Genomic DNA, 26,797 nt, shown 5'->3' on the forward strand with positions numbered 1-26,797 from the left:
GGGGGTGCTCTCGGCCTGGGTACAGCCCCCCGCCGTGTCGCCTTGCAGAGCTGGACCTGAATACCAAGTGCATCGTGGAGATGGAAGGGAACCAGACTGTGCTTCACCCTCCGCCTTCCAACACCAAGCAGGGAGAAAGGTAAAAACCCTGAGTCGCCGGGCCCCAAATAAAAGACCCGGCCCCAGTTCCTCTGCCTCCCCCCTCGCAGACGTTTCGCCGGGCTTTGTTAGGGGAGCGGCGGGGTCCTCAAGTTCTGGCTCGGTGCCTTTCAGGGGCTGCGGTGCGGGGGGGGGAAGCAGGCGAGGGTGGGCTCCAGCCGGGGATTGCCACCTTTTGGGCTTGCATCCCTTGGAAGTACGGACCAGACCTTCCTCTTCTGGCTTCCTGAGTGGAGTCGGAGGTACCCAGATTGGGATGTGGAGACTGGAGATCCCTATCGGCCTCCCAGGTTTAAAAGCTGATTCTTGATTAAGTGCACAAAAAATAAGCTGTTGATTGCAGGCTGCTAATAACTTGATGTAACCTGTGGAGGAATAAGAAGCAGAATCAGAATTTTTGGCTAGCGATGCTATTTTTTTTTAAGTTTGTTTACTAGGTTTTAACGTATTTGCATTTGAAAAGGCTGTAATTGCTAGATCCTTTATTAATTCCTGTCATTCTCTGAAGTAGCCTATGAGAATACGTTAAAATAATTTTGAAATCTGGCATTTAGTTGTGATGCCCCAGTAAAGAATACCCTTGGAAATAATCCAAAATACCAATGCACTAGACTGTAAAAATAGATCAGAACAGGAAAAGATTTCTTTCCTTTGAGGGAGTGTGGGGAAAGACAGGGAGGTGCAAGGGGAATAATTACGTTGTATGCTTATCTCTTTGGTTACCTGTTGACTGCTCAACTGAAGTTGATGTGTTAAATGTATTTAATGACAAGGAGCGTGAAATCATTTGCATGGTTATAGAGATTTTAATCTGAACACGTTCCTACTACTCAAGGTTTTATTAAGAATATTTTTGATCAAGTTTATGGTAGTTATGAAGAAACTGTAGTGCGAGAACATATATATATTTTTTTTTAAAGGTGGTATGTTGCATTTTTATAGTTTTCCAGCAGGAAAGGTTGAGACTTTTTCTATTTTTGCATGTCCAAGATGTGAAGGTGCTTCTTACATTAATCCACATACTGGAATACAGCTGGAATCACACCAGTTCAACTTAAATCCAACTTGCATTGTCTTTGCAGCCGTTGTTGTGGCTCATGTGCTGGCCTCGGTCTGGAAAGATTGGTGCTTGTTTCCTCCCCCTTGCAGAGATCTTTGTGTGATCTTCTACAAGTCATGCTGCCTCTGTGGGTCTTAGCATCCCATCTGTAAAATGGAAATCTTGTTTTTCTTGAGACTGTTCTATCTTAGAAAGTATGGGTTTTTTTTTTTCCTTCTGTTTATTGAAGTGTGGGTATGGCGTCCACCACAACACTGCTATAATAAGAATTAACTCTTCAGAGTGAGTGGGTCTGACAGGTACAAAACATGAAATACAAATAGAGTTTACAAAGCCAAAACAGAATTAAGATTTAAAAATCATGATTTCGATAGACGAAATCGCCTAAGGGCCAGATGGTTTAATAAAGCACCTGTAATGTGTGAGTTCTGCTTGTTGTGCACATTGGCCTGCAGGTATGCAGTAAGACACTGCAGTGACTCTCTGTCTTTTGAGAGCTTGCATGGCTTGTGTTTATCTGGCTCTAATACCTGTAACGTATATAAATTCTCTGACTTGGTTGGAATTGGCTTCTGGTTCTGCGCCAAGAGCCTTACGGGTGAGCTGTGACGCTTGCGTGCGACCTCACCGTTGACAGCTATGTTGGCAGGTGATAGCTGTCCTGCTTGCAGCCCGATGTGAGGCTGGAATTTGGCCGGCTGCTACATCTGCGACTTAAGCGTTTGAAGCGAGTACCTGATAGTGAGTGAACTGGGAATACCAACGAGAAATACTGAGCAGAAGTAACTCGCGCTAGTGCACGCATATTGTTTAGGTACCTTCTAAATAGCAGATGGTGTATGTAACCTGTTGAGATGCCCAGTAGACTTTCTAGTGCCTTGTGAAGATCCTTATATTTTCTTCAGTGCTAAACCGTTGATTTGTATTTTTTTTTTTTTACTCAAGATAAATAGTTTAATTTCTCGTGATAAAGAATGAATTCTGTTCTGTGTGTACCCACCATAAAATGTCTATATAAACTGGCTTTGAACTGCTGAGTAGTCGCTGCTTGTACTTGGATTGATGCCTTGGCTGGGTTAGAGATGTCAAATGGATTTTTTGGTTTTCTTTGTGTAGCTTGTTTTTATATAGCTCAACTGGATTTTTTTCTTTCAGAGCAACCATGTAATTGAAAAAATTATTTCACTTGTTAGGGTGATTAATTGGCCTTTCTCTACTATATTGCATTATTTTAATATTCTGTTTAGTCTTACCTTTTCCTTTCTACATTTTATCTTTTTATATGGAAATGTCCCTTTTCTAGCTGGATAGAAGTACAAGTTTGTACTGCACTTCTGAATAAGTAGCCTTCTAAAGCAAATTTGGTTTCTAGGGCTGCTTTTCTTAATTGAGCTGAGGCCATGAGACTCTGGGGGGTGGGGGTGGAATTCGAGACCGTGCTTTTTATTCGCTTTGTTCTCTCAGTTATAATTTTAAAGGTATTGACAGAATTTTCTAAAGTAAAATTGGATAACTTTATAATTGTAATATTACAAAGTTTGCTCTTGGAAGAATATCCAAGATTAGGAAAATAAAATTTTACTAGCTTTGCCTATTCTGTATGGAGTTTTTGAATTATATCTAAGTTCAGATTCATGCTGTTAATAAACCTCTAGGTTTTATTAAGGACATTTCTGAAGAATTTTAGATGGGCAAGTAGTGATAGTTTTACAAATGGTGAAAAAACTCTAAAATCTCTGGCAGTGCTGTCATTTGTCCAACTTCCACTATTACATTAGAGGTAAAGCAATAAGTTATAACCATAGATTAGAACAGGGTTCTGACTGCTAGGCCACACAGCGCATGCACCTTTACGAACACAGCTACAAAATAGTAATTGTTATTAAATACAAGTGCCCTGTCTTTTTATGAGCAGCAGGCCTGCCATTTCCCACAGACACACGACTTCTAGAGTTCTAAACTAACAAAGGAGGAAACCCAGAACATAGTAAAACTGAGCAGTCTGAGCCTGAAAGGCACAGGAAAATCCGTATCGACTGAAATAAAAGGAGGCAGAGTTCAGAAAGGAACAGTTTTCATTAGCTGGTATCAGGTATAATCTCTGGTGCTGGCAAAGTTTTTGTAAGTTGGTTGTTGGACTTCATGCCTTTAACCCTTGTTTTACTATTATCAATAGCAGTACTTTCCTTTGTATCTGCCTAAGTGTGCTTGTGTGTTGTTTTAGTTACCTCTCCTGTCTCTCATCAATTTCCTCCCCCAAACCAATACAGATTTCCCTTTCTTCCCCAGAACACCATCTTCTGAGAACCCTCTGATTTTTTTTTTTTTTTTCTGTCTTCACCCTGGAATCTGGATTTCCTTTCTCAAAGTACACTTTTCCTGAAGAAACTGTTCTAACTTAGTCTTTCAGAAATGGATGGTGTGTTTCAAAGCCAATTGTATGCATCCTGCTGTCTTGCTATAAATGTTTGTATTTGGTTGTTGGCAATAACGTACAGTATTAAAATGTAACTGTGAGATAATTAGAGTATGGAGTTACAATCTTTCAATATACTTTAGTAATTTTTAACAAGGGAAATTTCACAGCTCTCTCTAGGTTTGTGAAAGATTCGACTTTGTCAGGGCTGTTATTTTTTAGTAGGACAAATTAGGTTTTGCCAGGTTCCTCCTCTGCTTTTGATTGTTGAATATGCTTTCCTGCAACCTTTCCTTTCAGCTACTCTTTTTAATGTGTAAGATCTGAAAAGTTTTATTTTAGTTCCCTGACAACAGTTCTTCATGCCATGATTTTTCCTTTAGTAAGCAAAATATTTGTTTTGACAGAAATAAACAAGGAACTATGGAGACAGAAGAACTGAAATACTAATTTCAACTGTAGTTTTGACTGCAACAAAAATTTGTCTATTGGGCAATTTATTCCATTAGAGCACAGTAGCCTTGTGCAAACTTTGCCTTATTAAAAGTCTCAAGACAGAAAATAAGAAAGACATCATCAGTGTGTGGAGCTGAACTTACTTAAACTTACCACTTTTTGCCTGGCTTAACTTTTTTGTTTGCTTGTTTTTTGTTTCAAAAAAAGATTTTATGACTTTGTTGCTCTGTCTTCTTCCATCCTCATTTTGATAACAGACAAGTAGCACTGAGGCCCAATTCTACTTAGGTAAAACTCATCTTATAGCTCTAAATTACTAACAATTCTGGAATACATGGGGGCTTTTTTGAGTAGGTTTAAGGTCTTTAATAAAACAAATGGCTAGAAACAGATGTGTGCATGTGTCTATCTAGTTTTTGTAGGTCATACTTCCAAAGATGAGTATCTGAAGTGGAGATTTCATCCCTAGGCAGCTTGTCCTAAAACTCTTGTTTCCAGAAAACAGCTGTTGCTCCCCTGCCTTGGAGAAAACATGATTTTGGATGGTCTTTAGTACATAGTCCTCCATGCGGTGGTTGTGGAACTTTATCTTTATTGATATGTTGCTTTGAATAGCTTCAGAGGTGAGAGTCTGCTGTTGTAGGGAGAGGATTTTGTTTCTGGTAATGGTCACTTTTTCAGACTGGAACTTGTGGAAGCTGAAATAGGACAGCTGCTAATTATTTCCATATCTGAAGGAATGCTCAATGAAATCCTGCCTTTGATGCGTATACTTCTAATTGCCACCTGTCTGAGGTAGGTCATAAACTAATAGCAGGCAGCAACTTTTATATTTGTCTGCAGGAAATTGTAAAAGTAATCTGACTTTGACCTCTTATGTTAACTTTCCTGTTAGACATCACTGTTCGGGATTTGAACTGTAAGCTTTGAACCTTTGCAGAAGAGGTGTATTTGAATTATGAAATGTGTGGTTGGAAAATGGCATTTCAGAGGTATTTTTGCATTGCTTTAATTCATTCATGCCTCACATGGGATGCTACATGCAGTTCCTCGAAATCTTTAGTTCCATGTAATTTGAAATAAAATGAGACACGTTATTTAGGATTACAGGTTTGTGGCATGGCTCTTGGTTCTTCCTAAGGTAGCCTGAACTGTGAGTAAATGCAACATCCATTATTTTACCATGTTTATAAGGTGCAGACAGCTGTTCGGACGTTGTGCTTTGGTCTTTAAATGGCATTGCAAGAGGAAGCTACCATTGGAGGCTGTTGGGATTGTGAGTAAGCAGCTAGTAGTACTTAGCTGGCAGTATTTCAGAACAAAAATAGATAAAGTGTTTGAGGAGAAGGAAAACTGTGCTTGGTATTACCATGTTTAGGCAATCATTGCTTTGTAGCCATTCTCTGCTTTTTGGACTACTGAGTATTATGTTCAAATATTTCCTAGTAGAACACAGTAAAATGAGGTTCAGCTTTGAACTTGGCCAGTTTTTCTGTTTTACGATGTTAGAAATGCCTGTGCTGTGGAACATGAAGAGATTTGTTAAAAAGATGAGTAGGCCTTTAGCCACGCTTAGCATCTGTGTTTGGAAGGGGCAGGTACATGTGCACTTGCCTATTACCGCAGCCAGAGGTGTGTTTTGAGATCTGGAGTACTAGTCAATACACCTCGAATATGTTGTTTATTAAATGCATTATGAATTTTAAAAATGTGCAGCTCTCTTAAAATGTATTTTTTTTTTTTTTGGTCCTTTATCTTTGGGGAGATCCGGACTAAAGGAAAAGTTTCATTTTCACCTCCTTTGCCCCCTTAATAGAGAGAGCTTTCTTGTTTTGAAAACAAGATTATCTTTGCTCTCTTGTGCATCTGGTTGGTTTATTAATTGTACATGTAGTAAGATTTCAGGCTTCTAATTAGATTCACTGTAATTTAATAGTTTAAAAATTTAAAGTTAAATGATACTTGTAAACATTGTAGTGATCCAGGTGTGGGTTAGATTCAAAATATGTCAGGAAGTGCCTAAGAAGTCCCTGTTCTGCAGAACTAGAGCTCAGAGAGAAGCAGCGCACACGAGCCACCCCGCTGTGCAGGTCTGTGTATCTCCCAGAGCTGGGGTGCAGATCCGGGTACGAGGTTTTGGGGATAAAGTAAATCCCCACTTGGTCTCAGGCCTGCAGTGTGGCATGCACAGGCAGGCATCTGTTGTTCAGGGAGTCATAGAATCATAGAATCACTTCGGTTGGAAAAGACCTTTGAGATCATCGAGTCCAACCGTTAACCTAGCGCTGCCATCCCACCACTAAACCATGTCCCTACGCACCTCATCTATCCTTCTTTTAAATACCTCCAGGGATGAGGACTCTACCGCCTTCCTGGGCAGCCCATTCCAGACCCTGATAACCCTTTCGGTGAACACGTCAACGTGGTGGTACTTCTAGTAATAAAATCAGAGCTAAATCTTTAAATCGACAAATGTACTTGTTGCTGTTGTGTTTGAGACATCATCAGATTTGAAGTCCTTCATTCCTATAGAGGAATAGAGTTGGGTGCAGACTGAGTAGCAGCAGCGGTCGGTGCCTCCATCTGTGTTGCCGGTGTCTCTTGCATGGACAGACTGTCCTTAATGGTGGGAAAGTAGCACAGTGTCTTCGCTTATTTGGCCCGCCCTGGGCATGGTTTGAATCTATTAATGGAAACAATTACTGCCTACTATAGCGAAATGCCAGCTGCTGCAGCAGTGCTGCGCAGATGCTGTTGCTTAACTGAATAACTTCTCTGATTGCTCGGTTCCTTGTATTTTGTGAGGATATCTGTTACTGACAGCAGAGTGTGGAGAAGGCTCTTCAAGGAAGTGTGGAAGTGCTGACTGTAGACAGTGAATTTTACATCTTCCATAAGTGCAGCCTGCAAAGAAAAGGCTCCCACTGTGCAATGATGTGCACCACAGGACTGTATCAAGTTAGCTTGAGACCCGAAGCACCAGGTTAACTAAAACAGTCACGCTGTTGCCTGGAAGTGATGTTGCTGTCTGTCTTTTTACAAGAGACAGTAGATGGGATATAAGCTTGTTGAGTCAGTACCTGACTTCGTATGTTGATATGAAATTAGTCATCAGTTTGAGGTCTGCTGGAGCTTGAGCTGCTTGTGTGTGTCTTAACGATCCTTCTGTGGCATGCCATGGGCGTTCACTGCGAGCTGAGGGAGGAGCTCAGTGAGTTAAAAACAAGCAGATTGAAAATTTGCTGTACGAAGGTCAATCAGAATAACGCATTGCTGATGGGAGTTGAAAATCAATGACGTGAGCTCAAGATATCCATGTTGGTGAAGAGCAGGAGTTACAGAAGCTGTTTTCAATGCCATGGGAGGGTGTCCCTTTATGTCATTTCTGATTTTGGGGGAAAAGGGAGTGAATGGCTTTCTGATGCTGTTGTGCTTGGTTAGTGTTAATTAATCTCTGCACTTCTGGCCTTTATTTTTGATAGTTGCCTTTTAATCTAAAAATAATAATAAAAAATACCAACCCCCAGTCATCAAAGCATCTAATTAAATTCATAACCATATCCTGAACTAATACATTCCTTAGTCACCAGCCGCAACCTTTATTTGGCATTTTGTTACATCCTAAATAGAGACATCGTCGAGCATGTACATACTTACCAAATACACCTACATCTTCCTCGGATAATGTGAAGGTAGTGACTTGTAAGGTGTAACTTTTTTACTAGGAGATAATCCGAATGTTTGGACTCATTTCACATAAATCACCAAAGGGAAATCTATATGGTAACAGCCCCTAATGAAGTCACCAATGATTTATCTTCCTACAGCAAACTTGTTTGCTATTTAAGTGTTATAACTCGGGACAAAGATTTATAGCACAATTACTCTTTTGACAGATTAAGCCATGAATATATTTTTGTGGTTATTAATTGTACAGTACTTATTTGGAGGGATATCAGTCAGCACAGCGATAGAAAGGTGCATCTGAAATGTTGCTGTGTGCTTGTGTTAGTGCATGGTAACTAGCACGGCTAACGATGATGCTGTAGATACGTCAGAGAGGCTCACTGTGCACTAGCAACAGGGTACATACTTACAGTCTATTTTCTAGATGCAAGCCCACACCAAGCCCATGCTGCTGCCTCTTCGTGTTTAGTACCAGCAGAGATAGTAGGCTAGTACTGGCTTATTTTGAGATCCGTGGCGTCACTGCATTTTCTTTTTGCAGTGTGTGTATATTTCAAGAATTCTAAGCATTTCTTAAACATGAATCAAAGCAGCTGCTGTGGCTGGAATGGCATGCTTATTTCTGCGTGTGTTTATGAAGATACTGTTCAATGTGTTTAAAAAATTACCAAGATGCAGTGTTAACTGTAAACTGTCTATAAAGTCATTTGATGCTGTGTTTTAAAAACATATGGCTGAACCTGTCAACACATTTTTCTTAATTTTTTTTTGTATTAAAGAATACAAAATGAAAAAATGTACACGATATCCTATTTACTGAGCTTACATTTTCTTAGTTTATTCCACAGCCTCTTTTTAAACATAAATGTCAGTCCCAAATAAGTAGTGTTCAAAAGCCTCCAGGCGAGATTAAATTTTCTTCTTCTAGTGTAAGGCTTCAGAATTCTGAATCTGCCTCTTGAGCTGCTGGAATAATTTTTCTAACATTAAATACAAGTATGTGGAGCTGTCTGTTTTGCTTAATATTTCTTACATGATGACAAGGAACAGCAGATCTTAGATAAGAAACTGCAGTACTCGATACTTCTTCCCACATGGTTTCCACTTTTTGTCTGACTTTAATATAAAAATCATGTGTGCATCATAGCTGAGAAGGCCTTTCACAAATGTGATTCTTTCACAGTTGAAGGGAAAAGGATGGGGTGAGGGGGGAGGGGAGGTTTATCTGCAAAATGAATGGATTTGTACAGTGACTGGCACTGGCTGCAATGTAACTTTTAACACTCTGAGTTCTTATTTTTGTCAGATTTTTATTTCAAATTCAATTTTGCTTTGTGATTCAAAAGCCAAGGCTTGTTTTACAGTGGATGAGCTTTTGCTAAAGATAAGTCAACAGAGCATTCCAGTGGAGGCACAGGGCTGGTGGAAGTTTTCTACTGGCAAAGCTGCTTTATGGCCTTCAGTGAGCAGCATCCTGGTCTGCTTTGGAAAGTTTCTTTGTCAGCATCTGTCAATGTGAGTTTTTTATGTATGCAATGTGATGCAAGTCTGCAGTGCTCCAGACTTGTTTTGGCTCAGTAGTGCCACCTCCCTGAATGATACAAGTCCAAAGCATTTTGATATTTTTTGGTATTTTTTTCTTCCTGTCATCCCATGTTGTCATTCCCTATTTTGAGATGTTTCTAAATTTCCTTTAGACTTGAAATGTGTTTTCAGATAATTCTATCTAGTGAAATCAGGCTGAAACAGAAATTGGCCATTTGGTAAAATAAAGAAATGTTTCTATATTCACTGTATGCAGCTGAAGACATTAATAGGTTACTTATCCTCTGAATGCTCAGCAAGAAGTAGTTGAGTTTATTTCTCTTTCCAGTTATTTGAAGTTCTCAGGGAGTGAGAGCAGAAACCGTCTGCAGTCTTCCTGCACTTTGCTGTTGTACTGCATTAGGATAAAAGCGATGGTTCTGAAGCTGGTGTTAAAGTGTATTGGGGAACATGATCCCAGTGCTCAGGTTTTGCTGTTTTGGAGCTTCTTACCGTGACCACAGCAGACATGCTATTCTGAAACAAACTGTCTAGAAAACAATCTGGTATTTTCCATACTGCCCATTACATTTGAAAAGAAGAAAGTTTTAAATAGTTGTCATTCTTCTTCTGGTGTTAATCTAATCCTTGTACCTGCATTCTTGATTGGAGCACCCTTGAGAAATGCTGCTTCAGTGTCTGCAGAGAAACTGATACACAAGGAAAGGCAGAAGACAGCACTCTCATGGATTTGCTGCTGACATGGTAGAATATAGGGAAAGGACACTTGGGGGCCAGGACTGGAAGGGTAACAAAAAGCAAACAAGAGGTACAGAAATGGATGTCCAATAGCATGATGAATCTCCTCAAAGTACACGTTGGAGGAAAACAAAACAATCAAACAACAAAGCCCATCAGCATCCAATGAGCTTTTTTCCATCCTACTGAAAATGTGTATGAGAAACTAGCATTCTCCGGGGTGGTACTACAGTCTTCATGTGTGTTCTGGTTGAGATCCAAGTTGAAAACAGAAAGGAAAATCAGTTCTTGTAAACAGACCATCGAACACTGGACAGCTTGCCCTGTCGTTTCCTTGTCAAGAGCTTCCAAGTCCTTAGTAAGCTTATTGTTTGAGATGTTTATAACATTGCAGCTAGCTTCATGTCATATTCCTAATTTTCATTGCATAGTTGTAATATATATTTTAACACTGAATTTTTACTATTTAATATAATAAAACATGTCATGATTGAGAATCTGCGTAAATTGACTGTGAAATAATGCACTTGGAAACACTTGTGTTCCCATCAAAAGGACGATGGAAACACTTGTGAAGATGCAACATTTAAATGTTCTCCTAAAGTCTCATTCAATGGAACAGTATCTTGAATTTTTTTAATAAATTCAGGAGGTGTTCTGTCCCTCTCAGTATCCCAGTTCCATGGTTGGATTTCCCCTTACTGTCAGAAGTACTGTGTACTGAAGAAGGGGGATGTCTGACTTCCCCATGGTGGCAGTTAGACGCTAGCTCTTGCCAGTTCTGTTTTTAAGTGCTCAGCAGTGCATAGTGGATGAGTACTGAACCCAGACAGACATCAGTCTAATCTCCCCTCTCTTGTTTAATTGCTCTTTGGGGCAGGCTTCATCCTCTCAAGTAGTTTTTGAAGTTTCAGTTTTGCAGATGTGAATGTGGCAATGGGAAGCTTTTTTTTCAGAAATACTGATGGTGTGCAAGCTTTGTGCCCTCAGTGTAATCTATCATTGTTCCCGTCTGCACTCACAGATAGAAGCTTTGCATATGCTTCAAGGAATGTGGTGTACCTTTTATTTGAAATTTCAGAAAGGCATCTCGCAACTTTGTGCGAGTTTAAACCTAGATATGCAGATCTGCAGTGTTGGGCTGGCTGAATGCCCTTAGGGTTTTGCAATGCTCATGTGTTTCCTGACTTACAGCTCTTCTGGTGCATGGTCTGACCCATATTATTGGTTGCTATTTGAGAATTTCTTACCTGAATAAGGAATAAATTAATGGCTTGTGTGCAAGATAGATCGCATAGACTTTGAAAGTACTCTTGCACTCGCATGACCAAGGTGTAAAACGAGTTTTATAAAAATATCTGCAAGCCAACTAGATCTTAATGTGTGATCCTTTGGCAAGAAGGGTGTTGTACGATGACTTCTGGAGGATCTCACCATTTAAATGTTTAAATGCTTATGTTTTTCTCAAGGTATCTGTGTCTTCATAATGGTTCAGAAAAGATGGAGGCGAGTCAGTCACGTAAGTGACCTTGCCTGCTTGCCTTTGCTGTCATTAAAAAGGGAAAGTAAATGCTAGGTCTTTGTCTGTGGACTTTGAAAGGAGATATTATAAAATGGAACTGTAGAACTGACTTTTGAGGTAGGAATTTTTCATCAGCAGTATATATATATATAAATGAGAGGAAATAGAAATACTAATGACGTGCAGTTATATAGGAAAAGAAAAACTATATTGGTTCATTTTCTTATTTTCAAGAAACATTCGGGAGTGGTAAGAGTGTGACAATCTGCTGACTGGTAGCTGCCATGAGTAATGTCAGTTTGGTGAGCTCAGGGTGAGTGTTTGATTAGACTAAGAAACTTGCACATTTTTTCCAAATAAAAGTATTTCAAGTACAAAGCTTTCCCACTATTATAATTATCATTCTACTTTGTATCCAAAATAGAAGGCAAGTTATAGATTTCCTCCAGAACTTTTGCTCTAAATGGAAGGAGCAAAGAGTGCTATGTGGTTTTTGTTGTTGTATTTCTCTTGAAGTTCTAGATTGGGTAATTCATGATTCTTTGAAAGATCATGTTAGTACTTTTTGTTGTTGTTCTCTCCCTATAGCTGTTCCTGCATATACGGCAGGTCAATTCTTGGCCCGAGTGCTGTTAATCTAAGAGTACTTGAAACGGGATGCTTTCGTTAGCTGCGGCTTCTCTTGTAGCAGATCCTTCTACTCATGCTCTTTTACTGTCATGTCTCAGTTTGCAGATGTAGTAGATGAAAACAAATTGAACTGGTCTGGAGTTACTAATCAAACGTGACTTTTAGCCATTTTTGGAGTAGAATGGCTGCTTAAGCAAAAAGGAAAGAGTTGACTCCTCATTACATTGAAAATCAATTCTCATTGAGCGTTGCTGCTGACTTTTACTTAAAATATTAGTGATGATGGTCAAAGTGGGAAAGCTACACTGAAAAATTAATGTGATAAACTTTATGAATAATTTTGAAATTAATTCTGTATTTGTCAAACCTGAATTTTCTTTATAGTATTGCTGCTGACCTACTTTGCTCTTTCACATTCTTATCCTAATGTTACTAACCAAAACCTGCGGACCTCCATAGTATTTGCCTTCTTGGATCACTAATTAATGTAACGCTTATCAGAGTTCAGAGCCTGCGTACCCTTTCATATGACTTTTCAGGGTGTTTCAGACTGTTCTGAGCCTTTCTTCTTCCTTAATATATGACTTCTCATTCTCTTCTAAGGATTTTTGTCAACTTTTTGAGAGACCACATTATTTCTTCTAGCTTCTTTTGTGTAACTCTATTCACTATGCAGGTAGATCTCCAGGTAGATCATTTACACTGTGGGTTATTTATGGTGGAGATAATTAGCTGAGTTGCAGCTCCTGAAACAGAAGAATTGCGTCTTGGTGTCCTGGAAGTTTAGCTGACAAGCTTTGCGGGGCCTCACCTCCTCCCGTGCAGTCAGATCAGAAGTCTCAATGCTGGAGTCCCACAGCCTGCTTGCACAGTGCAAGTACTGGGTGTCTAGCAAGGCTTCCTTAGCCCGTGCTGTACCTGGTGTTCATGGCCGTCCTTGTGAACTTGGAAATGGGGGGAGGTGGCAGTCACGGAGTCAAGAGCAATGCCAGGGATAGGAAAGGGCAGAAAGTAGGGGTGGGCATCCGCTACTGTTTCACTAGTTCAGATGAAGCACAGGATGAGCACATGTTCAGGTAATGAGGCCAAGCTGATGGGGGTCTCCTAAAATTCAGGGTGCAGGGACTGACTGTACAGAGAGAACTAATTGGCTCCATGGTGCTGATTTGGTGTTTGAGAGTGTCTGCAACACGCTCCCGAGCGTACATGCTGTTGTCTGGGGTTTTGCGTTGTCAAGAGTGTTTCAGGCTATGCTCATTGTGAGTAGTAGTGCTGGCAGCAAATCACAACACAGATGGTAGTAAACAGAATTATAAATCTGTGTATGAACATTTTAACTTGAATTTAAAGTACTTCATTAAATATGGAAACAAAGTAGTTGAAATACTTTGCTGTAAAGTGGGCTAAAACTCCCAGCTTGATTTAAATACACATATCGACCTCACTGATTGAGCCGAATGTTAAATTCTAAAGCATGCATATTTGCAGGAGCAGGAAAATCATTCATTGGGAGAGAATACATTTTTTATTATTCTGTCTTTGAAGGAGACTTTCCGTTGTGTAATTGCGGTACAGGCTGACTTGCACACACATCTCATCCCAGTGCAGAAACCTAGATCTCCCTCCTAACCGCCTCTGAGTAGATGCTGGCATGGGCCACAGACTGTACTGCAGTCTCTGGTTTAGCATGTCAATGTTCGGGCCCAGTAGCCAAGGCTGACTTACAAGCATGCAGGCTCTTTAAACATACACAGCTAGTCTTTACACTAAACCTCATAATTTCTGTGCAATATCCATAGATAAAGTTTATGCCTTTCTCTATTCTTCTGCAATTTAATTTCCTTCTTCTTCTACCTTTCATCCTCTTGACCTGCATTCTCCCATGCTCTTTAAAGACACTATTTAAAGTGTTATCTCCAGAAATGATGGTGTTTCTGAATAAAGAGATTGAGTGCTGTTAGCAGCTCCTGCAGTACTCTGCTGCTTATTCTAAATTGGAAGCTTTGATTGCATTTAATCGCCTGCAGTTGGTGTGGTAGTATGTGTGTTGCTTGTGCTTCAGCTCCTTTGCTTTCTGTGCCTCTCTCTTCTGAGTAGCTTCCCTTGTAGTACTCACTGACAGTGGTTGTTATCAACTGCTTGGTATTTATGTCTCTCTGTGCTGATTGCTAAATATCCCTCTTCTTTTCTCAAACTTGTCAGGGCTGGCAGCTTGATTTTGTTGTAAGATGACCATGTTTTCTAATTTAGAGTTTAGTTGGATTTTTTTTTTCTGCTGCATTAAGACAAATCATATGAGGGAATAATTTTTCTTTTTTCATAGTGCAACTGTGCTTAGCACGCTGCTGCTGAATGGGAGCTAAAACACCCAGCTAGACCCCAGCGAATTTCTGCAGGGTGATATAGACTCTCATGTTCTCAAACTCTCCCTCCCTTAACTTGGAGTGCTCCTTTGCTCACTGTATCCAGGCTGGGGCTGTGCACTCATTTTCCTACCTTATCAGGTGCTCTCCACCATGCGAAAGCGTCCATGCACCTCCTCTATTTCTAGACATTGTCTTGTCCCTTTGCCACTCTCTTGCTTTGTTTTGTGCCTAAGCTAATAAAAGCCTGGCTGGCTTTTTGTCTGCACAATAAGCCTGCAACATGGATAAAATTCTCACAGGTAATAGCAGTGGGAAGATATTTCAAACAACTTCTACCTTCCAGTGCAATAATAAAGTAGTGTTCCACTCTCTGTAAACAAACGTTCATAATGTGAATTGTGGATGTAAACCTGGCTCTGCAGTCTGAGATCACAGCTCAAAAAAACATTTTGAGGGGATAATACTGTTGGCTGCAAGCCAAGCAGAGAAAGAAGACTCAGGGAGGGCTTAAATAAGAATGAACAATTTTTCAAGAAAGAAGGATTATCATATCTTTAAAATACTTGAGCTGTAGATAGACTTTAGGCTACTGGAGTAAAATTCCATTGAGAATATCACACGTTGTGGTTTAAATTTTAAAGTATCTGGAGAGAAACACTGTTTAAGGAAACAACTATTTTCTGACAGCAGTACACTGTGCAAGTTGATGGAGTTCAGGATGTCTCCGCTTGTGTATTTTGTAAAGATTCCTGTGTGATGATGTCTGCCATCAATAAATGCAAGAGTTATAAAGTGTAGGAAGTCAGTTTGGGAAGGTGATTATGATGACTGGCAATCTTTGACTAAACTGTCTCAAGTATTTGATAGTAATGTTGCTTAGTTTGTCAAAATGGCCTTTAAACTGAAAAGGTACAAAATCAATTTTGTTTTTAATAATTATAGCCCTCTGGAATTTTAGAGGCTAGATTCTTAATCTCTTTATTTTCTGTTGTCAGTTAATTGTGTCTGTATTGTCCATCACTGTGTCTTTTGGAGCTTAACACTTCTTGTTGTGTTGGAAAGGAGTAGACCCATCAACCTTTCCCATAGCGGCTTTGAGTATGAGAATAATAATTTTGCTACCAAAGTCAGCACATTGCTGCAAATTCACTGGGTGAGTTCTGTGGAGAAAGAAGTTGTTGACATCAGGTAGAGAGTTTTCAGAGCAAAATTATCTTCAAGCTAATCTGCTAGGTGCCTATTTCAAGCACATTACTGTGCTTTTATGCAGAGCAATACATGGAATAAATTGATGAGCGGTGGTTGGGTGAAGCATGTGTAAGGTATTACAGCCATAGCTGGGCTGGGCATGCTTGTGTGAAATGCTGGGGGTTTAGGGAATGGGACAGGCTTGAGTTGAAAATTAAAATAGATTTTTTTTTTTTTTTTTAAATGCTTCTTCTAAAGTTACATTTTTAAACTGGTTTTGGTATCAAAGGCTTCAAAACTTAAATACTTCTTTCCAGGGTTGTTAAGTTTACAGATCAAACCCCAAAAAGAAGAATCCAGAGATGTTAGTAAGCAAATGTAATAGTTGGATATCTCTGTAGGCTGTATACAAGTTTTGATTTCAAAAGATTGTAAAAACAGCACATTCTTTTTTTTTTTTTTTTTTAATATTTGATGTATTATTTTTAAAGTAGAGACATTAAATAGCTCCTGTTTTCTGTCCCTTTTTAGAATTGCCTTTTCTGAGCACTCAGTTCTCTGCTGAGCTCAAAGGCAGGTGAAGAATAATCAGTTCTGAGCATGTTCTTGCTGTCAGAAGGATGTTTTTCATCATGTTCCCAGTTTCTTTGAACAAAGTGTTCCAGCTGTCTTTATTCAGTAAAGATACCATCAATTACAAGTAATTAATGGGGCAAATCAGATTATGATCTGTGGGTTTTCTTTTTGAGAGGTAAGATGATTAAAATGTCTGTTGTAGCCTAATTATTCTCCATATGGCTGATCTGACCCAAAGTTGTTTCTCTTCCTCAAAAACAGGTATTGTGGATGATTTTTCATGTTGAACATTAGAGTTCAGAAGATCAAGATACGAATGAATGCTGGAATTCAATAAAAAATGTGTTCAAAATTTCCTAATCATTTATACCTTACACACTGGAATATCTTTCACATAACCTTGAAATACTAAATACAGCGTTCCAAAGTGCTTAAAATAATTAGTCAAAGTGGCAATGAAATGAGAACCCTTTCATCGTGCAGCTCCTCCAAATGTATTGTAACAGTATAAGGGAGAACATAGCCCATCTGCTTAATTCTTCTTTAGGAACCTGCAAAGGTAAAATACGGTATTCTCTCAAGAATAAATTCAGTTTGCAAATTGCTTCAGGAGACTTGTCTGGTAGGCACACATCGGCTGTCCAGTAAGGTTTTTTCCTGACTCTCTTCTTATTGCAACATATTAGTAGTAATGAGTATAAACACCTTTTTTTGGGAATAGATAACAGCTAATTTTAATTATATGGCTGTAGATTTTTAATCTCCACGTGACTGGAAGGAAGCCTGGGCCTCCAAGCTATTTTGTGTATCGGTGCTAAACTTAAAATCTAAAGCTGCCAAAAGGAGCAAGTAGGAAAAGAATAAAAGAAAAAACAATCAAAAGCAACAATTTCATTTAAGTGATGTGACCTGTCTTAAGTGTCTGTGGTCCAGGCGAACTTCGCTACCTAGCAATTACTGTGGCTCAGCTGATTCTTGGTAACTTCATTATGTCTGAGCTTATTCAAAGTACTGAGATACAGAGAATTAATGTCTGTTTACAACCATTACTATACAACATATAATAAATTATGCATAGATAATATCTGTGAAGGAAATACTCTTTGAAGGCAGTTTACGCACTGAGCGCTAGGTTTGCATACTGTTAAATCTTGAAATTTGTCTAAAGGGGACCCTCCTCCTCCTCACCCATTTCTGTTGACTGGTTTTGATGCCTGTAGCTTCCCATTTTAATAAGATGGTCATGAGAGCTCCCCAAACATGATGCAGAGATTTAATATTCTACTTTATTTTATTGGAGTTCTCCATTGTTAAAATGCCAGCATTGATCTTTTATTGACTGATCACATTTTTTGTTACGTTTTATAAAACTCTGCTGTAGCTAACATAGTGCCTTTAGATCAAAGCTGCTCTCTTTCTTTCTTGGAGTTCCTCAGGTTATTGTGTATCAGTGTTGGGAGTGTGGTCATTTAAGTTGAGCATTTAGGAATCTTATGAATGAAAGCTGGCAAGCTTGATTAGTCCTCTGGTTGCCTTTCTTCAGTTTCCACACCTACACAGTAAGGTACATTGCTGGTTTTCAGACTGCACTGCACCTATGTTGGTGAGGCGTGTAGAAAGAGCCATCAATCTCACAAGTTTTAACTGGCATTTGTTTGTGGTGTTAGTAGCAGTATTTTTGTGGGGCAGGGAAGATGCATTTTTAGAAGGCATTGCAATAGAGTGCCATGCGAGAGGTCAGTCGTTAATTTCTGTGCAGATTTATCAGACAGTTTGATGTAATAGCTTAGACATAAATGTTTGAGACAATTGGGAGTTATAAAATAAAATGAGGTGGCTTTTTAGTGTGTTTATCAACATAGATTCTTAAACGTAGCCACACAAATTCCCTGTATCTAACTGTACTGTCTTATAGTTATCAGTGTATTAATAACTAGCAAAACCATTCTGATTTTATAATGGGAAAAGGGAAACCTTAAAAAAAAAAGAGAACAGAGGAGAATCAACATTAGTTTAACTTCCATTTAATAAAAGCATACAATTTGACCCTTGCATTGAGTTCATGGCTTATTTTCAAAGGCTGAGAGATATTTACTGCTGGTAAACACATGATTAGTGTCTTTACCACTTTTAGGAAAGTTTCTACTTTCCTGATATATACTCTGGTGGATTCTATGCAGTATTAACCTTACAAATTGGTTGTGAAGGGGAGCTGACAAACCTAATGTGATGCGTGAGATACGGGTTACCAAACAGAAATACATGAAGAAAATTAAAAGACAACATTCACTTATTAGCAAAAGTTGTACCTATTCCTTCTGAATTGTACCTTTTTTCATATAGTCAGGCCATGTGAAGTGCAGTACTGGAGAATTCCTTTGATTTGAGGAGAGGTCTGATTACTTTGGCATAGTAGTTCAGTCTCTCCTGTGCACCTTCTTACTTCTAGCCTCCTAAAATGAAATGCTGCATAACTTACTGAGGACTGAAGGTTTCAGGCTTTTTCCGCAGAAAAGCGAGCGAAGGTGTAGACGACTAACTTAGACTGGATGAACTCTAGAGTTCATTAGTCTTAGACCAGCTGGAGTGAGCACAGATAGCAGCAACAGTATCCATCACTGGGCAAAAGCAAACGGCTGCCCTGTTGTAAACATGGAGGAGAGTTAAACAGAAATCCCAGGTAACACACTTGCTTTTATTTATTAAGGCACGCTGAGTATCTGTAAGACCAAGTCCTGAAGCAAACTGTTAAATTTATGTGAACTTCATTATTGTGGACAACCTTGATGTTAAGAGAAAGCACCTTTTTAATAAATAATAAACTTACTTCCAGAAGACAGAGAAGTTGAAGTGTTTGTAAAGGGATGAAGTGTAATGAATCAGATGGTGTGTATGTGCATTTACAGTGAATTAGAATCATCTGTGTCTCAGATTTGGAGAAAAAAATGGAAACTGAATTGTAGGGATTTCTTTTCCCTCAACTCGTGGCAGAGGTGTAGGATAGAGGCAGTGTCTCACATAAGGCCTACAGGAGGTTGCAAACAGAATGGCCAACATTTAGCACTGGAAGGAAAAAATTCTCTGATAGGAACTGAAGCTTAGATGAGGTGATTTAGTTGGAATTGGGTCAGAATGCATTGGTTGCTCTTGGGAAGGGAAAATTGCTGTAAATCCCTTATCACAATTTTCTGAGATTATGGAAGTAATTTGCAGTAATGAAGAATAGATGGCTTTTAAAAGCTCTCCAGGAACTGATTTGCAAAAAAAAAAAAAAAAAGAAATCGTGACAGTAACTTGTCTGTTTTGGCTTTCCCTGAATGCAAAAACGTTTGAAATGTGTTCTCTGAAGAAATGCATCTGCTTGTGTGTTGGTTTTTTTGAAGCTTATTCCATTTCTTCCTCCCCGCCTCTCCCCTTGGTGAGGAGACAGCTGTGCAGAAAAGATTCTTTTCTGTTAGCTTTGGAGAGCAAAGATGGGCTTTTTCATTGTTCCCTGCCAAAGAGTCACCCATCCTTCCCTCGCTGTATAGCAGCATTCAGAACCTCATGCAACTCTACAGGTAAAATGGAGTGAGCATATATATTTGGTATGGCTTTGAAGTACAGTTGCTTATGTAAGGTGTTAATGGTTTGGATGATACCTTGGAATAATATTTCTAAGGTTGAGGTGTTTGAGAATTCTTAGCAATTCTCCCACTGTTAATAACCTAGCGCTGCTGTTGGCAATGAAAGAGGAGTGAAGGCAGGCTGGGTACAGGTGTGCCTGCTGACGTTGGGTGACAGGGACACCCAAGGCTCTTTCTAATGTTGCCATGTTGTGCCTCCCTTCTGGAGGAGAGCTGGTGTGAAGGGATTAAATTCTATGGTTTTATGTTCCAGGCTGTGCCAGGTTTTGGTACCAAGATGAGAACAGTAATCTTTCACTCAGGGAATCTAGTGCATATTTCGCTATGGCTTCCTAGGGGACAGTTCAGATCTGACCATGAAAGAAGTACGACAGGGACTCGCAGACTGCTAAAGGATAGTCAGTGTATAGAGTACACTTCTTTTTCTTTTGTGGGTTTTGGTTTTGGTTGTTTGTTTTCCCCCCCCTCCCCCCTGCATGTGTGAGATGCATTTCTGGAAGGGAGTTGGTATTGGGTGTTGAGGAGACCTCCAAGAAAAACTGTTTTGAGACAGCTCCTCAAATAGGCCGTTAATTAATTTTTTTTCAAAACAAGCTTAGAGCTGCTCAATTAGCTGGAAATTACTACTTCACCCAGATCTTCCTGTATTCTTTTCCCTGCTACTGCCTCCCCGTTCATTTCCAAACCATACATTTCCAAAATCACTCTTGCAGTCATTTGCTTATATGCCTTTCTGAAAGCTTAACTAGGAGCTAGCTACTCATAGTGTAGTAGTGGTAGGTTTACTTTTGATACACTGAACTACTCTGTAGGACTAGCATTGGCTGGATTTTATTCCTTCTTTGGAAAATTGGTGACCAGGATACTGAGTTTACCAAGGGTGCTGTCATTTGTCTGTTATATATCCCAAAACATGAAATTGATAAAATGTGACTTTAATTTAAAGTTCATGCTGGTTTGGGACCTGATATGGCATGTGAAATTTTCTCCCTTTTTGCAGACCTATGGTTTTGTAGATAGACATCTGTCTGCATTGGAAGAGAGTACAAGAGGGTAGAAGTACCATTAGAAGCAGAAATAATGCTGTGTGTCCATTGTGCTATTCAGAACTTAACTTCAGAAAGATATCAATCTGTTGTTTGTTTCTCTACCTTTTAAACAGAGAAATTAACAATCTCATTTTTCTGGCCTTTGGTTAGCATAGTAAATAAACTTGAGTTGCATCACTTGTTTATACAGGTCTTAATCAGGACTCTTTTTCACATGTCTGCTCCATTTCCACAGAGCTTCCCTTTCACTGTAATTCAGTGATGTGTTTGACCTGAAGTATGAAGCTCTCATGGAACAAAAGGTCTCTAGGATTGTTCAAGGACTGGTTTGCTTTTGAAGCGCAGGATTCCTGGTTAGCTTTCATGCCAATAGTTAGACAATGCCAATAAGGAAACAATTGCTTTTACTGATAATGCCTCCTTCAAATGCTTGTTTGGGGGTGTTTCTTCAGGAGGAGGAGATGTGCTTTGATGGAGATTATTAGAGCATATTTCTATCGCTGTTTTTCAGAGGAAAATCTTTTGGGAAAATATTAATCATCTGTGAGGTATTACTACAGTATAAGAAAGAAAAGCTCCTCTCCTGTGCCTCACATATTTAAACAATGCTGACTGAGCAGTTTTCATGTTGTTTGTGCTGTGGGTTAATCATTAATATGTAGTATATTTATGTAATGTGCCCCAGGACACAGACACATGAGTAGGTTAACCCATGGCATTTCAAGCTCTGTTTTGAAAGATTGCAGACACCTCGTGAAACCCCTAAAGGTGATTTGTCTATAGATATGGGACTAAGTAGATCTCTGCATGAATTCAGGCTGCATTTCCCATGCTTAAGTTCCTTCCTTTCAAGGCACAATCCTCTGTTTCTCATATTTCTGACAGTGTCTGGTTTACACCTGACTTGATCTAGGGTTATTAGTTAGACCTTACCCTCTCTGCTTTGGATTCATGTCTTTAATTTCTTGGGAAATCTGGTAGCCAAATACTGAAGGATGATGAGTGTAGCCAGTAATTGGATTATCATTTTTGTTATTGCAACTGTAAGTGCTGTGCTACAGTAGCTTTTTCTGCTTTGTCTTGATACGTTATGTATTTTCCATGTATAACAGACCAGATGACTTACACATCCTTTTCAGATATTTTGGGGGAAGAAAACATATTCTCACCTTGTATTTCTTTAGTGTTGATGTAAAGTCTGATCCCATTATATGAAACTCTCTGTCCTTGCATGTCCAGACAGATCCAGTTGCTGCTTTGGCCTAAACAGATTTATGCTGAATTTCCCATCAAGATCACCGGTGGGTTGCAGAGCTCTCCTGTGCACACCCTTATCTTCTGTTCATCACATCTGACTGGACTGTTGCTCTGGAAACCGTTGTAATGTCACAAGTGACTTCATTATGATTAAATGAGGGGAAAAAAAATAGAACAAAAGAGCACATTCCTGTTTCAACATGCAACTTGGAAACTTGAACTGTTTCACATACATTCTCTGTATTTCAGAGCACTTTTGGGTAACAGAATGCAGCTCTGTCCTGCTAGTCAGGAATAAAATCTATAATTTTAAATTGCAATTATTTATTTCCTTTAAATAGAATCTGTAATCAACTGATGTATTTACAAGGATAGCTGTTTTAGACTCTATTAAAAGCTGTGCATGGATCTGTGAAAAAAGAACCAATTGGTATTTACGCTTATATCCTTGCTCCTCACAGAGACTTAATTAGTTCTCTTAAACACTGAGAATGCGTTAGTTTCCAATTATATCTGGGATTATTTTCTATTTATTTCTAGTATCTGTATAATATTTGAGTTTCTGAAGCAGGTCTGTAACTGCAGCTAAACAGAAGATTATAAAAATGTGCCAGGATGCTGCAAAATTATTTGGCGCTGGCTCAGCATTGTTACTATCTAAAGGGATTTCTGTGTCTTTTGTGGCTACTTATGGGTTTGTTTTTTTTTTTTTTTTACCCCCTCAGTTCACACTTACTAGCTTGTCTGGTAAGTTTACATCTTTAATGCTGTATGGTAAATAAATAAAACTTATTAATGACTAACAAACTGGAATACAGAGGTATGGTTTTCTAGACCTGTCTTTTTTTCCGCATGACTCTCTAGAAGCTGCTTGCTGAAGGTTACCCAGTCTCTAGTTTTCTAAGCAGCAAACTCTTCTACCTGTATAGTTTGCATTCAAAGATGTATAATGGTTGGGAGTCAGATCAGTGATTCTTGCTTGGAGGCGAAATGGAGGAGAACATGAGATCAGGAGCTCTGCAGGGGTGCCACCACTCCCTGGAAGGATGGCGTGGTGCCTGTGCAGTGCTGGCTGGATGTCAGTTAATTAACCCTGACAGTGTCACTGGTCCTCAGCTGTGGGTCTGGGTTACTCAGTGGTTTCTGTAGTAGTGCAGTGTGCTGCTGGTTATGTGCTGGTGCTTTGCTGGGAATCTCTCCAGAATGAGTTTCTGAGCTGCGGCAGCCTGTCCTTGCAGGTCTTACAACAAAGGGGGCTGCCTGCTGCTCACTGAGGGATGTGCATTCATCTGCATCATCATTTGGAACACTCCTTGCTACTCCTGCTTCTGTGTGGAGGTAAAATCAGAAGTAGGTCTGCAAAAGTTTAAAAAGGGTTGTCATATACATTTCCATTAAGACTTTAAAGGTAATGACAAAGCTGGGGGACATGCATACAAGGAGAACTGATTTCAGTCATGTTGCTCCCAGGAGTAGCTTGATAGGTGCCACCACAAGTTAAGATAATGAGTTTGGGACACGTGTTTAAATCCATCTCTTTTTTTTTTTTTTTTTTTTTTTCCCCCCCCTCCTCCTGCATTCATTCAACTTTTTTATTGCTACTGGTTTGTCACAGCAAATGAAGTAGTTGACCTGTGGGACAGTGTGACAGAAGTGGCTGAAGTATAGGAAGTAAGTGAGGTGAGCCATGCTGCAGAGGCACAGGAGTAGTTTTTTTCTTTGGCTATATCCATCCAAATTGCTAAAATGGACATTTGCAGCCATTGATAAACTTTGAAGTCATTAATACTTTAAGTTGTCATTTTTCTTCCCTAACAGTGTCCAATGCCTGCCTTTTTTGGCAAAGCAAAATGACTAAGTCTATCCTGAGTAATACACAATTATCTTTTCCATTATCTCTCAGGAAGTTCTGATTGTTTCTGAAACCTTGCATACTACTGATCTGTTACCTGAGGAATGTGTCCACTCCCTCTATTGTATAAATATGTGGTGTAACCATTAATATGAATCTGTTATCCAGTTGTTCTTTCTGGAAAAATAATTAACGGTATCAAAACAGTGTATTTTCTTGTACAAAGCAGTCATTTTCTCTGAATAGTATAATCTATGTAGGTAGACATATATGAGCACCTTATCTCTAAGAATCTTTGCATAATACTGTGTCCTATTTTGTTGCTGGAATCCTAAGTTAAGTTCTGAATCATAAAGTCTGATCACAATATGAAGGCAACCACTTAGTCAAGCTGTTTCTGAAGAAGCTCTGAAGTAGGACTTCGTTATCAAGGAAAGTATTGTGAATACACATATTCCTGGATAAATCAAATACTGATGACACTCACATGCAAAGTGTACATTTGTTCTATCGAAAGTCCATCACAGCAGTCCTGTGAATTATCATCGGTTTAATAAATGGGATAGGGTGTGTCAGTAGGTATTTAATTCACAGAATTCGGGCAGACCTATTTTCATTGCATGCTGTTACTGAACATATTTAAGTTGATATTTTTAGCAGATACGCATTGTACTGAGGCACTGTAGTTGTGAGAGGCCAGTTCTTTCTGAATTGCTATTTATAGGCTGGCCTGGAATGCTCACATGATGATAATGTTTGTAATCTTGGGTATTTATATTGCCAGCGATGCTATGGCAAAGAGCTTCTCAGTATTTCCATTATACAGATCTGTTTCCAAGCCGTACACCTAGTGCCTAACATAAAGCTTGGCTTGGAGACTGAGACTCCTCTGCAAGTGGAATAAACGCTGTCTTCATATTTTTGAAAGAGCTATGTGATTGTAATGACTTGTATATTTCATTATCATGTTGCTACAACAAATACTAAAACACATGGAAGTTAAAACAGGATCTGAAAAGCGTTCATGGAAAAATGATCAAAGAATAGGCAAAAAAAATGAAACGTAAGTATTGTGGTTTGTATGTGAGGTCACTCTCGTACAGTGGAGTTCAAGCCGTAATGTCCAAGGCACAAATGATTTGGAGCTCAGTTAACAAGACCCTGTTGAAAAGACAGGCCAAAAGTAATGCTGGCAATATGTCAGCATTTTGTTTCAAAATGTTCTTTAGTTTTATTAGCTTAGGTTCCCTCCAGTTCTTTAGCACAGTGATTTAAAAAAAACAAACCACAAAACCGAAACTTCTTTTGAGGAGTAGAAAAGGAGGAGCAGAAAATAATCAGGCTGGCAGGAAGAGTACAACTCATGTGTGGTTGTAATAAAATATGTCAAAGCAAAAAGGCGAAAACCAGATATTTTTTTTTTTGTCAGCTGCTTAATGAAATTTTTCTGTCTCTCTTCTACCTATCCTGTTACTTTTTTTTTTTTTCCCCCCCCTCCTTTCTCAAATGGTTTGAATTGCTTAATTTCACTTCAGGATATAGATCTTTGGATGGTTAAATGAGGTAAGGCTTCCCTGTGTTTGTCTTGTATTCAGGCCTGAATTTTGTATATTCTATGTTTATTAACCTTCAGTTTTACTCATATAATTTTGCCAGCTTAATTTACAACCCAGCAAGGGATGAAGAAGCAGCTATATATAGCAAAGGATACTTTTATGCATTTAAACCTGGGCTTTGCAAGCAAGTGAACTTGGTCCTTCTTAAATTTAGCTTAAATGTTGAGAAATCCTAGTGGTAAGCTTTTGGATTTTGAGCGCTTGCTTTCTGTTTTAAAGAACTTGTCTTTATTGCCAAATTAATCTCAGTAACAAACACTGTGAGGGAGGAGTTGGACATGTTTGTGGAATCTCCTGTTGTCTCTTCTAGTTGTTTTTATAAAGCTCTAAAAGCAGCTTCAAAAATTCACCTGAATTAAAAAAAAAAAAGCACATTTACTAATAATATTCTTTCTAAATACTCAGTCACTCAAAAGATGTATTTTCCCACCGGTTATGAGTAGAATCTCACCCAGGGTGTGCTCGGAGCAGTGTATTGTTACAACGCTGGACAAATTGTGTTAGGATAACAGCATACTTGTGATACTTGAAAAAAGAAATTTTTTTCGCAGTTGGGCACAGGCTTTTATGCTTGCCTTTGTGAAGATTTCTCCGTGCTACAGATGCGCAGAGCAGCATCTTGGTGCTCCGTCCCCATTTGCTCAGCATCACAGTGCGATGATGGCATTGCTTGTCCCTGCAGACTTTGAAGAGACTATTATATGGTTGCCCTTTGCGTGTTTCTTCTGTTAACAGAGAGAAAGGTAGCCCTCTGAAGTAGCACACCTGGGGGATAAAAAAGGTGGGAGCTATGCTTATGCAGAGCGCAAGGGTGCAGTCACTGTCGGGTCTCTCGTCGAGACTCCAGTTGAGGGGCTGTTGGTGTATCATCTGTGGCCCTTTATACCTTCAGCTGCATATGTGGATATGCATATGTGCATATGACCTTCGCTCACTAGTGCTGATGCTGCTCCAAGTAGATCCTGCGAGGTAAAAGTTGGAGATAACAAGTGATATCCACTTCTGCTGTCTACTGCTGTGGTACATGGAGGAATGACCACGGATCGTCATTTTC

General features: G+C 39.2%; 1 protein-coding gene across 1 annotated transcript in view; it reads left to right on the top strand.

Moving 5' to 3' along the window:
• The first annotated feature begins 56 nt into the window (after positions 1 to 56).
• KIF13A (kinesin family member 13A) overlaps positions 57 to 26,797 on the top strand; it is a 111,029-nt gene continuing 84,288 nt past the window's right edge. The window contains exon 1 of the mRNA XM_035893507.1: positions 57 to 139. Within this exon, the coding sequence (XP_035749400.1) occupies positions 81 to 139 (59 nt within the window). The 5' untranslated portion in view covers positions 57 to 80. The remainder of the gene's footprint in view (positions 140 to 26,797) is intronic.

This window comes from Egretta garzetta, unplaced genomic scaffold (genome assembly GCF_000687185.1).
Source record: "Egretta garzetta isolate BGI_Z169 unplaced genomic scaffold, ASM68718v1 scaffold14, whole genome shotgun sequence".
In the NCBI taxonomy this organism is placed as follows: domain Eukaryota; kingdom Metazoa; phylum Chordata; class Aves; order Pelecaniformes; family Ardeidae; genus Egretta; species Egretta garzetta.